Source organism: Tarenaya hassleriana, unplaced genomic scaffold (assembly GCF_000463585.1).
Source record: "Tarenaya hassleriana unplaced genomic scaffold, ASM46358v1 Cleome10, whole genome shotgun sequence".
Taxonomy (NCBI): Eukaryota; Viridiplantae; Streptophyta; class Magnoliopsida; order Brassicales; family Cleomaceae; genus Tarenaya; species Tarenaya hassleriana.
Window position 1 is genome coordinate 936,093 of NW_010960188.1, and position 13,877 is coordinate 949,969.

The following is a 13,877-nucleotide window of genomic DNA, read 5'->3' on the forward strand; positions in this document are numbered from 1 at the left end:
ATGATGATGATGATGTCATATATATATATATATATATATATATATGATCTGGCGGATCCAGAAAATTTTTTTAACGGGGACAATTCAATAATTTTAAATATTATATAAAATACAAAAGCTAATAAAAATATATCATCACAAAAATATTTTTCGTTTTACAAATAAATTTTACGATTTTTGATTTTTTAAAATCTATCCATAACTTTATTTTATAATTGTCTAAAATATATTTTTTCGATAAAAAAATTAGATAATCACTCAAAAACTGATCACCAATCCGACTGCGCAAAGTTGTGTTTACAAAGTTCAAATATTTCTCAACAGTTGCGATGACAACGAAACGAACAAAATTAAAGCCAATTTCAAAAGTCTGTATGCTAATGGATACAAAAAATATTTCTTTATTTCCACCAGTAAGATCTGCAAGACTAATCAAATTTGAAAATTTATCATCTTCCATCAAATTACTGATGTAGATATTGAGTTCATGTTGAAGATATATTTACTCTGAAGAATTGAAGTTATCGGAATAAAATCCAACCAATTTCATCAAATTTGACATGTTAAACTCGCGTAATGACTTAACAAGACTCAAAACTACTATATAAATTCAAATAGATCATTAAATTTTTGAACCTATAAATTTTTTTTGAGAAATTTAGTGAATTTATCTCGTCAAATAGATCATTAAATTTTTTAACCTATAACTTTTTTTTGAGAAATTTATCAATTGGTTAAATCAAACATGAGATTTATATAAAAATAAATTTATTAATATGATAAAAATATAAAAATAAATGAATAAAACATAAAAAATATTTAAAATCAAATTCATAATACTTACCTATTTTTTGTTACTTTTTAGTTTTTTGGATTTGATTATATGAATTTATAATTTTTTTTTATCAAAGATTAAATAGAATTTTGGAGTTGGATTTTTTTTTTTAAAAAACGAAGGAAAATGTGAAATTGATAGAAGAATAAAATTGAAAATAAGATTTAGAGTAAAAAAAAATGGAGGGGGCACCACTTAAATTTTAGTGGGGGCATTATTACAATTTAAATAAAAATTATAAGAATTATTATTACTTTTTTAAATGTGGATGGGGGCAAATGCCCCCACTCATATGCGTGTAGGTTCGCCCAATACTATGATCAGAACCATATATCATACAATGGGTTATATATCGTATTAAAATTTATCCGGAAAATTGGATATCCATAGTTTTTTAATATGATTTGAAAATGGGTTATAGAATAATTCGGATTCGAAACCGGTTATAAAAAAAATATACCTGAACGATTTGGATTGAGATGACTTTTAATATCTCCTGGTTAGTTATTCGAATAGTTATCAAGTTACCTCTAAACTAAAAGCTCTAATATAAAATAGAAAATATCCAACAAAATAAAAATTAAATTTTGTTTTTTATAATTTTTGTCATTTTTAATTCTATTACTGATGTGGCATTCCGATATCCTACTTATTAAGTTAACACTTTGACCGTATTTGACATATCATCGTCCACGTGTCACGATATCGGAACGTGGACGATGATGGGAGTGGATTAAAAATTATTTTTATTTGATAAAAAATAAAATTTAGATTTTATTTTGTAGAAATTAAAAAGTTCGGATATTATTTTAAGATTTTCCGTAAAATAACTACCTCCTATTATTTGGTGGGAGATGATATTTTTGTGTTAAGGGCCCCACAGGCTCATTGGGATAGTATTTAGCTGTTAAATTCTAATGGGCTCCTAAATTCTCCAATTTATCGTGGGCCGGGCCATTAGGTTTATTCCTAAACCGACCCGTTTAGTGTCCCTCTATATATATAAGTTGGCTGTTGTAGCGAATAAAACCCTAGTAGCAGTTGTTGTTCATCTTCTTTCGCTGCGTGGTATTGTGGCTCTGTGAAGATGAAGGCGAGTTCCGCTCTTCTCTGAATTTCTTCGCAGAAATTCTCTCTAGTGTTTCTTATATTGATGCCTTTTCTTCTTTGTTTTAGTTCAACATTGCGAATCCGACTACTGGTTGCCAGAAGAAGCTCGAGATCGATGATGATCAGAAACTGTAAGTTTTTCTTCTGCTTTCATGCTCTGATTTAGTAAAGTCGTGGTGTAGCTTGACATGGTGCTGGGTTATGCTAATGCGCCTCTCTGGATACGATTTAGTGATTGCTTTAACGGGGTTGGATTAAGATTTTGTGTTTGTTTTTCTCCTCCCTCCCTTCACGACGGCATCTTCTTCTTGATTAATTGATGATCTCTGTACGACGTTTTGGTGATGTTGGTGTTGATGTTTTTGCATCGGACAGTTGTTTCCGATGTGGAAAGTGGGAGTTTGTCTATTTGTGATGGGATTATTGTGGTTTTTTCGGATTTGCTGTTGTTGCTGTGTTGTCCTAATGATGATGATGATGTCGAATTTATGGAGGTGGAGAAGCTTGCGATGAGAGTTTTCTTGTGCTTCATGACTTTCTCTTCATGAGCCATTGCCTCTTTTTTGGGTTTGTGGAAGAAGTCCTCATTGTTTCATGTGCATAGTGCATTTATATAAAGAAATGGCTGAAGAAAAAGAGCCATCTCTAATAATATTCCATTACATGAAGTTTACTCTATACATATATATATATATATATATATATATATATGATATATTGTATTCATATACTTATCACAAAAGTGCCCATACCACTGTATATATGTGAGCAAAAGCTAGCTAATTTACGTTAATTAATCTGTTAATTATTTGGACAGCTGTGATTGCTTTAACGGGTTTGGATTAAGAATTTTGAGTTTGTTTTCTCCTGCTATATGTAGTGAATATTCCTGATATTTCTTTGTTGGAGCGATTCTAGTGATCTCACTCAGTTCTGTCTCATTCCTTTCTGGATGAAGTTAGTCTTGTTTGAAATTTGATGATGCAGCCGGGCTTTCTTTGACAAGAGGATCTCTCAGGAAGTCAGTGGAGATGCCTTGGGAGAGGTATGGTTCCACTTCTCTAAATCCTTTCATGTGTTTGAGAAATTCCTTCTCTTTGTTTGTGTAAACATTGTTGAGTTTGTTTGTTTTTCTGCCTGATTTTACAGGAGTTCAAGGGTTATATCTTCAAGATCATGGGAGGATGTGACAAACAGGGTTTCCCAATGAAGCAGGGAGTTCTCACTCCGGGCCGTGTCCGTCTCTTACTTCACCGAGGTACAACTCTGTTTCTTTCATCTCTAATCCCCTGGATTTAGTTTCAAATCAGTGATATGCTGTATGAGGTTTACACAATTCACTTTAAATGTTTTTTTGGGTAGGCACCCCTTGCTTCAGAGGGTACGGTAGGAGAAACGGAGAGCGGAGAAGAAAGTCTGTCCGTGGATGCATAGTCAGCCCGGACCTCTCGGTCCTGAACCTTGTCATTGTGAAGAAAGGTGAGAACGACCTTCCCGGGCTAACCGACACCGAGAAGCCGAGAATGAGGGGGCCGAAAAGGGCATCGAAGATCCGGAAATTGTTCAACCTCTCCAAGGAGGACGATGTCAGGAAGTATGTTAACACATACCGCCGCACCTTCACAACGAAAACCGGTAAAGCATAAGCAGATATATCGCTTCAAACAAGTTCAGAACTCCTCTTCCATCAAAAGGGTCTTCCTAAGTATTGACAAAAGATCCATTTTTTGTTGGTGCTTTTGCAGGGAAGAAGGTTAGCAAGGCACCTAAGATACAGAGGCTGGTGACTCCATTGACGCTGCAGAGGAAGAGAGGAAGAATTGCGGAGAAGAAGAAGAGAATCGCAAAGGCCAACTCCGATGCGGCTGAGTACCAGAAGCTTCTGGCTACCCGCTTGAAGGAGCAGAGAGAGCGTCGCAGTGAGAGTCTGGCCAAGAAAAGGTCGAGGCTCTCTTCTGCTGCCTCCAAGCCATCTGTTTCTGCTTAAGTTCTCACTTTCTGTTATGGGTTTTTGGTGGGAGATTTCATCTTTTACGTTGTGTTTTTCAAATGACATGCAGATAACATTCGAAGGCTGTTTCTTTATTTTTGTCACTTTAGTCTAATTTATCACCTCAGCCGAATCAATGGTAGACACCTGGGGAGAGGTTTGACAAACAAAAAAATACTCTGTTTGATGATCTGTACTTGTTCATCGCATCACGGCAATTCGGCGAAACTAATTGATTTATTGCACCGCGGTAGATATTACTTCCGACAGGAGAAAAGATGAACACGAACAAATAGTGTCTTGACAGAAAAATTGATACAGCAAAGATAGCAAAAGACCCGACCAACCATATATATGCTCATGGAACAAACAATACCCACCAAAATCTTGCCATTTAAGACTGTAAATCTGTGAATAATATCAAGAATTCGATAGGTTTAAGACTTACAACACATGCTGCTCTTGGGTGGTATCTCCTGTGCCGGTCCCGGAACGATGTTGATCTTCCTACCAGCAAGCGAACCAGGATTGCTGTTCCCTTCATCTTCTGCAGCGGCAAGGCTCTTCTTGTTCACTATGTTAAAGATTTCTGTCAAAACAGTTAAGAAGGCAGATTCGACGTTTGTTGCGTTTAGGGCTGATGTCTCCAAGAAGAAAAGACCTTCCTTCTCTGCGAATTCCTTGGCATCTTCCGTCGAAACGGCCCGTTGATCTTCGAGATCGGATTTGTTCCCGATAAGGATTATCACGATGTTCTTGTCGGCGTGAGCACGCAGCTCTTCTAGCCATCTGGGGATGTGGTCAAAGGTTTGGCGTCTAGTTATGTCGTAAACTAGCATTGCCCCGACAGCTCCCCGGTAATATGCACTTGTCACCGCTCTGTATCTGTATGAGGCGACATTCCAAGAGCTCATATCAGAAGCGAACCCCAAAAATGAAGTAGACGCACAAGATAGCGTATGTATCATAATCAGAATGCTTCATATAGGCAACTCGCAAGAATAATGGTTCGAGATATGATCCTTGTATTGGGGAGAAATTCATCAGTAAATTTGTAAGAACAGAATGTTCTTCGCATGTGAACTAATATACGCGCTCAAAGATAGACTTAATTCCAGCCAAAACAAAAGCAAAATCCTTCAGTATTTGACCCAAAACAAGGCCGGAATGAGTTCCAATCGGAAGATGAGTTCTAATGCAAACTACATTCACTACAGCTACAACGATGGCATGACTTGCGGATGCTTTGTAGAGACTGGATCTTCATAGTATTATTATTAGTAAGCTAGCTGTAGGCTGTATAGCATTTCTTCGATCTCATTAATTCATCTTCAAGTTCCTACCGATTTTCCTTCAAATTCCCCATGAACTAAATAAAATCGAATCTTAACCGCAAACCAATCCTAATCTCTAGGCAGATAAACAGGCGTCTCAAATTCGAAATTCGAAACTCAACGCTCATCTACAACTCTTCTGCTGCAGAGAAACAAGGGAATCCACAGAGATCGATTCCAGACAAACCAACAGATCCAATACCAACGAGGAAAAGATGTTCATACGAAGTTCGAGAGAGCTCGAGATGCCCAAGGAGAGATCATTACCGTTCTTGGCCAGCGGTGTCCCAGATCTGAGCCTTGACGCTCTTGTGGTCGATAACAAGCGTCCGAGTCTGGAACTCGACGCCGATTGTGGCCTTCGAATCCAAGCTGAACTCGTCCCTCGCGTACCGAGCCAGTATCTGCGACTTCCCCACCGCCGAATCGCCGATCAACACCACCTTAAACACGTAGTCTATCTTCGCCGACGAGTCCCCGTATCCTCCGCTCGTCATCTTCAACCTCTCTCTTCCTCTCTGAAGCTAAGCTCTCTGTTTCCTTTTGTTCCAGTTCAGCTACAAACTCTTTTTTGACTGATGAGGAGAAATGGGAAAGGAGCTTTTCATGTGATCTGCTACGCTCGAGCTTACGGTAACTCGTAATCAATCCATTGGCTAATGTCGACGTGGCCGAAATGTATTGGCTGGTTTTGACGGTCTCGGAGACGGGGCGGTGAAATGACATATCGACAATGATCTCGGCGTCAGGCGCTGATGTCACTGATAAGGTAATTTCCCAGAATTATGAGGACCAAATTGAAATATCAAAATATTTTAACCGCGTGATTTTATATTTATATTGGGCCATTCCTGGAATTTTAACATATTATCTTTCACTGGGGCAAACCCATAGTATTTACCCTGGCCCGAAATTATAGTAGGGCTTCTTTTTTGTGTTGCCACGTGGGCGGTCCTGATTCGGCGATTACGTGTTGCTATCGGCATCGGGAAAAAGTGCCCTAATCGATTTCAACAGAAAAGGAGCGGCGAAACGGACGACGGAGTGTTTTTTCTTTTTGCTCTTTTGCAGCGAGAAGGAGAACGATGGAGGAGGAGGAGCACGAGGTCTACGGAGGAGAAATTCCCGATGTTGGGGAGATGGAAGGAGAGGTGGACGCTCCGAATCCTGACATCGACATGTCCGCCGCCGATGAAGACGCCGTCAAGGTCTCCTTCTATTGTTCTCTCTCTATTTCCATTTGATATCGTGTATGCGTTTTTCATGTACTCATCTATAATTTGTCGGAAATTGGAAGCGGAAACTATTGATTCACAGGCGTCTGTGTTTATCTGTGTCTGGCTTTGGTGTTTGGATTTTTTTGGTTATGCTAGGAGCTAGATGAGATGAAGAAGCGACTGAAGGAGATGGAGGAAGAGGCTGCAGCACTTCGCGAGATGCAGGCGAAAGTGGAGAAGGAGATGGGTGCTGTTCCAGGTTTCTGATTTTTCTTTTTTATTTCGCTGTCTTTGTGTTTTCTTGACATTTGGCAAGTTTTTTTTTTATAATATTGGGTCTTTGGAGCTTTTTGAACTTGAGTTATCAGAATTCGTTTCGGGTGGAATTTGAAACATGGGTTTCTATACTGAATTACTGATCTCTTCTCTTTGGATGATATGCTTGCTATTTTGGCAGTGCTTTAGTTGATCTTTTTTTTTGTTGAAGTTCCTAGGAATCGGCTGTCTTGCTTCTTCGCTGCATCTTATGTTCAGTTGATTGATTTTGCAGATCCTGCAGGCATGGCTGCGAATCAAGCAAGCAAAGAGGAGGTGGATTCTCGATCAGTTTTCGTTGGCAATGTAAGAAACCATATCTTTTAGCTTCCTGCTTTCTTTTTGTCTTTGTTTATCTCCTGAACCATTTATATCTAGGGGGTGATGCCATGCATTTCCTGTGTATCATAGTGCATTTTCTACTTTATTCATGAATGTAGTTTCTCTGTGCCCATTTAGCGCACTGTACTCTAGTATCTAGATGAGGTGAAACTTCAGTTGGAGATATCATTTAATCTTCTTGAACAAAAGATTCATGTGTGATGATGATGATGAAGATTCATGCTATTGTATTAGCAGGTCCATTAGATAAGGAAGATGAAGTTTTCATTGTAGAGACTGAGCCTTTAGCTGTAACTGTATTAGGCTAGAAGATAGACCTCTTGATCACAATTGATTTTTGGGTTTGTTTGTTTTAGCAGAAAAGCTATGGTTGATCATCTACTATTCTCTTCTGATATTATTTTCTCTCTTGAAGATCTTGCAGTGCATTTCTTAGTTTTATGTATTGAACGCTTCTCTTACGGGTGCTTTGCAGCTCCAGACTCCAGAGTCATGGTTTGACTCAATGTCTTACTATGGTCGCAGGGTTGCTCTGGATTGTCAAACTATGTTTCATTGTATTCTCCACGTTTTTTCTTGGTATAATATTGAAAAAAGGTCTCCTGCTGATATGAAATTTGATGAGAATAGTTAAAAAAGAAATGCAAAGAAAAAAAGTGAGAAAAGAAAAGAAAGTAAAAAAAATAAAAATGTTTACGGAAAGAAAAAAGAAAAAGAGGAAAATTGATGAGAAGCAAAACGATATGTAGAAAGATTGCTTGAGTTGTGTAAAGTAGGAAGTTGGAAAACAGTCAGAATCGAGAAAGGAGAAACATTTTACAAGCTGTTTAGGAGTAGAATGTACAAGTCCTTTGCCATCATCGAGGAGGGGGTTGTCTCTTGAAGAAGAGAGTGCAGTAACTGGATGCTTTCTTGTGAAGAAGTGAAGGCTGATGTCTCTGGCAATGGTATTTGGATCTCAAATGAGTTTGATCTTTATTCAGATTCGATGAGAGGAAGTTGTTTGATGTTAACCGGGGATAATGGTTATTATCCATGTTTTCTAAATAAAGAAGCTCATGATATGTTTTTCTTATAAATCCTAGGGTGTTCTGTTTAACATTAAGCATGCTGAAGCATAATCTTTCGCCACCATTTGTCTTGATTTGTGTATTGTTTTTGTTTAACCTAGAGGAGAAGGGTTATATGCCGAACATAGGGTTGTCCTGTCCGATGGGTTTTGAGGGGGGAAAGAAGAAAGCTCTTTGATCCAGCTACCATGAGCCTAGTGGCTTAAATTCTTGTTTAGAATTAATTGAATTAATCTGCTTAAATTCCATGGGTTATATGATTCTTTATGCTTTGCTGAATTATGATTGAGCTGGATCGTGCAGGTTGATTATGCTTGTACACCGGAGGAAGTGCAACAGCATTTTCAAGCATGTGGCACTGTGAACAGGGTGACCATTCTGACAGACAAGTTCGGACAGCCAAAGGGATTCGCTTACGTGGAGTTTGTAGAAGTTGAAGCCGTGCAAGAGGCTCTGCAACTAAACGAATCAGAGTTGCATGGACGGCAACTGAAGGTAAGTGTATTTCTGGATACCGAATGAACGCTGAGAGAGACCAGTATATCGATTTAGAGAGAAATTTCGCAGGTAATGCCAAAGAGAACAAACGTTCCGGGAATGAAACAGTACCGAGGGAGGCAATTCAACCCGTACATGGGTTACCGATTCCGCAGGCCCTTTGTGCCTCCTTACTTTTACTCCCCATACGGATACGGGTTCGTTCATTTTTCCTCTGCAGTGCCCAAATTGCGTCACGGCTCCTTTTTTTTCTTACGGCGTGTTTATTGGGTAAATGCAGGAAGGCTCCTAGGTTCAGAAGGCCAATGAGGTACATGCCGTACCAATAATAATAAATCTCCTAGAGAGGACTGATGTACTACGACGTGAGGGATTGTGTCGCGTGCGTATGAATGCAATCCCTTGAGTTTATTACGCATCTCTTGCGTTTCGCCCGAACTTGTAATGTACCGTGATGTACGGATAGACATCTCTCGCCTTGAACCTCCACCATGCTTTATTGGTGGTACGCATCCGTTTCTATCCATGTTACCTTATTTCGTTCGTCCACTGCAGATGATGCCGTCTTATTCCACCCGGTTCATTGTTACTTGAAGAACGCCTTTCAATGTGTGTGTGTATGTGTATATATTGCGTGACCGTAAATACGTAGAATTAACTATCATATCCCGAGATTGATTTTTAAAAAAAAAAAGATAATATAGGGGTAATTGTTTCCATCGGTTTTTAAAATCACAATAATCATTTGGTTTTCATATTGATTTGAGCTTGGTTCGGGTTTCTATTTTTACTGATAAAATATTCAGTTTCAAAAGAAATGTATTGTGTTTCAGTAGTTAGATTTTACATAAATGACAATCATTGGATTTTTGTGTGTTACATTGTTTGTTAATGAAATGGTTTAAAACCAGCATGTAATACTTACAGTACACCACGCAGACGCAGCGCATTTTAGCCTCTCTGAGATTAGACATCGGAGTTCGACGCCATTTCTCTAGTAGTGAAGTGAGTAAGACTAGCGCAACTGCCGCAACGCCAGGGGACGATAATGTCGTTGTCGCTTCCTTCTCGATACATCTTCTCCGGCTCTCCTCGTGTTCGCTTCGTCTCCAGGACCAATTTCTGCTTCGCCGTATCGTCTTCTCGCCGGTTTCCCAGACTGCCCGCCCAGCCTCTCCTCATCAGCCGCCTCGAATGCCAACGGAATCCGAGTGCCCACGCCTCTTCTCTTCGATCATACGCCTCTGCTTCTTCCTCCGATCGCCGAGATTCCTTATCCGATGATTTCGATTTTGGGAGCTTTCTTGCATTCGCCGAGCTGCTCTGTGTCTTGTCGTCCGCCGTAATCGCGGTGTTTCTCGCGGTTAATTACACGGTCTCCGGTGAAATTGGGAGAAGGGTTTTGGCCTGGGGGTTCGTTGGATTGGTGGGCGCGGTTGCCTCTGGTTCTTGGCTGCGCCGGCGGCAATGGAGGATGATCTGCAGAGGAACGGAGGAGAGCGAGAGGTGGAATTTGATTGGGAGATTAGAGAAGCTGGACGAGGATTTAAGAACTTCGGCAACCATTGTTAGGGTTCTTTCCAGACAGCTGGAGAAGCTGGGGATCCGGTTTCGTATCACCAGGAAGTCTCTGAAAGAGCCGATTTCTGAGGTAACGAAACTCTACTTGTTTCTCGAGCTTTGCTCATCTAAGTAGCTTGGGGTTGATATAAGTTGACTCAATTTCTAGGATTGACTCGTGATGTAGTTCACGCAAGATGGCATCCGACGTTTGGTTCAGCTGTAAGAATCGATATGAAATGGAAGAAAGAAACAGTAGATGTGTGTTAATCAAGTGATTTTTTTTTTTGGAATAGATAACGGGTTCTTGAATACCTGAGCCCTGAGAATGATGGATGAGATGTTCCAGTATTCTGGTGTTGGAATAAAGATTTGGGAGAAGAGTTTTAGTGATGGGTTTACATACATGAATAGCCCTCACAAGATGCATTTTAGCATTCACAAACAATTGGATTCATGGTTTAATGTAAAGTCCAATTGTCGGGCATTGAGCAAGAAACTTCGCTAATTGTCGTAAAAAGATTCTTACATGTTTGGACCCCTAACTCTAGTTTGAGCTGTGGATGGTGGAAGCACAGTTCTTCCGGGTTATTGTGATTGATCAGTGTTAGCTATTTCATGCTGTAAGGATATTTTTTGCATCAGACCAATCTTGCATGAACGCATAGCATCTCTCAAGGGTCTGGTCTTGTTGTTGTTTTTTTTGTATGAAGACAGCAGCTTTGGCTCAAAAGAATTCAGAGGCCACAAGAGTGTTAGCTGCACAACAAGACATTCTACAGAAGGAGCTCGGCGAGATTCAGAAGGTCCTGCTTGCTATGCAGGTGGGTAGTTTCTAGCAATGGGATGCCTCATGTATGGACCAACAGTATATTTGTAACCAGTTTTCCTTCAAAGATCAAGAAAGCTGGCTTGTGACTTTGCAGGAGCAGCAGAGAAAGCAACTCGACCTCATCGTCGCTGTCACGGAGAATGGCAAGCTTCTACAGAAGCAGTAGCAGCGATGCAAACGCATACCGTAACTCAAGAACATGAATTTTCCATCTCTGTTTGTGTTTTTTTTTTTTGGGGGGGGGGGGGAGTGATCAGGTGTAGGTGCAGGTTGGTGGGGTATTTGTACACCTGATGACGTGGATAACATTAATGGATTTGGGCATTTAACCGTTGAGATCTAACGGCTAATAAGATTTTACTGCGGTGATATCTTGAAAACCCGCTTTCTTACAATATCTAAAATGATGAAACGCAAATGTCTAATAGAGACAAAAACGTGTTTTTTTTTAAATAAAAACATAATCAAAATTATAATTATTGACTAAATGGAATGGAGCGTGCACAACTGTCGACTGGGGGGGGGGGGGCAGGAAAAGATGCAATATAAGCCATGGAGCTGAAGAATTACGGAGTTGGGAAAAAAAAATTGCTGCTTGGTTTCGTTACTATGTATTCATCCATGTGTTTGTATTTGCTACCTCTTTTCATTCTTTTGGTGAGAAACTTGAACAGATCAGCAAAATAAGAAGAAAAAAAGGGGAAAAAAAAAACGGCGGAGTAGGGGGTAAAAAAGTCAAATCACAATACGAATTCCACACATTAAGAAAAGTGGTGAAATATATGTTTTTTTTAACCGAGAAACTTTTTTTTTTTACCGTTTTTGTGATAGAAAGCAAAGCAGCGACAGTCATGGTATTCTTCGCCGGGAGCAGAATAAGCGTAACCACGTAACCAAGCATTCCTCTTTTCAATGTGAACCAGTGGGGCCCACTCTCCCCCGATTACATCTGAACCGTCCAAAAGAGTACAATTTGCGACCGCGCTGGCACGTCATTCCACTCGTACAAAACCAACAAATTGCCGGTCTCTACCTAAACATGATGATGGTTCTTGACATCAGTTTGTTTATATACTGATGATTTAATTTCTTCGTAATATTTTTTGTCGTAATTTAAATAAGAATATTTCATAACTAACATTTAACCAAAAAATATTAAAAAAAATCGTTGAATTTAAAATTTGGATTTTGTACCAAAATACATTACATGTGAAGAAGTGGATTATCGGGAATAATAAAGGAAAATCCAGAATTTGAACACTATAGAGGCAATGGTAATAATATGGCATATTTAATTTCAATCTGAACAGTTAAGAATTTTTGGAATTCGATTCTAGATTTATCATTAAAAGATATCGAATATTTTGGAGATATCTCTCGAGATATCTATGTAAAATATTTGTGTATCAGAGAAAGAAGAGAAAATGAGGCTAAATGATGTAATTTTTAAGATACCATACATATTTGGACATTCGTAATTATTCATCTGTACTTTAAAATTCATACGAATCCAAATAAAACAAATATAGAGTATTTAATATCATCAAACCCAAAATTCGCAAACGTTATACGATAATTTTTTAAACAACAATAATTTAGAACAAAGTGCTGTCCAATCACATATTTAAAAAATAAAAATAATTTAGAACGTAGTACGAACGGAGAGGGCGGGTCCCACGTGTCGAAGGAGACAAAAGCCCCTTTGACTATTACGGCTCAAATCCATGCAAATATAATAACGTTGGCTTTGGCCATATGACCAAAGTCGTCTCGTCTGTGTGTGTATATATATATAATTATAATATATATTCATATATATATTGGTTATATTGAAATCTGTGTTTTGGTCATTAATAGATGCGACAAATCAGGAAATGCAGAAAAAGATAGTCACGCGATTTCGTGCATTCTTCGTTTTTTTTTTAAATTTCCTTTTCCCTTTAATTTTATAATTCGAAATCAATTCTTACGATAGAAAAGGATGTTCTAAATATTTCGTCTTTATTTATTGTATATTTATTAAACTCCGATTATATAGAAAAATATACAAACAATAACAAAAGGAGGAAGTACCCAAAAGAACGATCGCAGAATATATATACAGGCGTACAGAAGACACACGTCAATATGTTTATAATGAAGCACCACAGGTGCTGACATTTAATAACATATAATAAGGTGATAAATTATTCAATGCTGTCTGCCAACACATACATGATACATATAAAGTGGACCCTATGCTTCATTTATTTCTCTCAAATTTAAATAGAAACATATCTATGGTCAAACTCATACATACATACATGCATGCATACATACATGCATATATACATACATAAGAAGAGTTTCCGGCGAGACCAACTCGTAAATTTCTATCCATCACCTCAAACCATCCTGTCTTTGACCTAAAGCTATATATAGCCAATATTATGACCTCAGTTAATTTTACTAATTTATACCGTCTGTAAATTCAAAAAGTTAAAACTCTTTTGAATTTCATGTATTTACAAACTCTCTTTTTAATCTAAATTACATGAAATAAACCTCCCAAATTCATTTGATTTTAAAATTTATCTCTAAATTTTACGAGGAAAACAATAAATAAGGAGAGGAGAGAACTCAGAAGGAGGCTAGGGTGTAGCATCTCTGGTGAGAATACTCTTCATCTCTCTCCCCCACTCCGTATTGTTCCTTTCAACCCATCACTCCCCCCTCTGAAATTACCGTTTTACCCTTATTCCCACTCTGTTTCCCCTCATAATCCTCTTCCCCCC

At 38.6% G+C, this 13,877-nt stretch overlaps 4 protein-coding genes across 5 annotated transcripts; 3 read left to right on the plus strand and 1 right to left on the minus strand.

Moving 5' to 3' along the window:
* The first annotated feature begins 1,864 nt into the window (after positions 1-1,864).
* LOC104798850 (40S ribosomal protein S6-1) lies at positions 1,865-4,057 on the plus strand. Its single transcript, XM_010521063.2, has 6 exons — positions 1,865-1,928; positions 2,012-2,076; positions 2,933-2,990; positions 3,095-3,203; positions 3,308-3,580; positions 3,691-4,057. The coding sequence occupies exons 1-6, from the start codon at positions 1,923-1,925 to the stop codon at positions 3,930-3,932; spliced, it is 753 nt and encodes a 250-aa protein (XP_010519365.1). The 5' UTR covers positions 1,865-1,922; the 3' UTR covers positions 3,933-4,057.
* Positions 4,058-4,186: 129 nt separating this feature from the next.
* Positions 4,187-5,837, minus strand: LOC104798856 (ras-related protein RABA4a). The gene is made up of 2 exons (XM_010521071.2): positions 5,537-5,837; positions 4,187-4,820 (listed from the first exon to the last, which is right to left on the minus strand). The coding sequence occupies exons 1-2, from the start codon at positions 5,764-5,766 to the stop codon at positions 4,373-4,375; spliced, it is 678 nt and encodes a 225-aa protein (XP_010519373.1). The 5' UTR covers positions 5,767-5,837; the 3' UTR covers positions 4,187-4,372.
* Positions 5,838-6,273: 436 nt separating this feature from the next.
* Positions 6,274-9,265, plus strand: LOC104798864 (polyadenylate-binding protein 2). Of its 2 annotated transcripts, XM_010521082.2 has the most exons (6): positions 6,274-6,477; positions 6,643-6,745; positions 7,037-7,107; positions 8,517-8,708; positions 8,781-8,908; positions 8,992-9,265. In XM_010521082.2, exons 1-6 carry the CDS (start codon positions 6,355-6,357, stop codon positions 9,038-9,040), a joined length of 666 nt encoding a protein of 221 aa, XP_010519384.1. In that variant the 5' UTR covers positions 6,274-6,354; the 3' UTR covers positions 9,041-9,265. The 2 variants fall into 2 exon arrangements, with proteins under 2 accessions (XP_010519384.1, XP_010519393.1); XM_010521091.2 differs by lacking the exons at positions 6,274-6,477; positions 6,643-6,745 and adding an exon at positions 7,669-8,090.
* A 370-nt stretch (positions 9,266-9,635) lies between these two features.
* Positions 9,636-11,776, plus strand: LOC104798878. Its single transcript, XM_010521098.2, has 4 exons — positions 9,636-10,362; positions 10,985-11,095; positions 11,198-11,336; positions 11,627-11,776. The coding sequence occupies exons 1-3, from the start codon at positions 9,760-9,762 to the stop codon at positions 11,267-11,269; spliced, it is 786 nt and encodes a 261-aa protein (XP_010519400.1). The 5' UTR covers positions 9,636-9,759; the 3' UTR covers positions 11,270-11,336; positions 11,627-11,776.
* Positions 11,777-13,877: the final 2,101 nt, after the last annotated feature.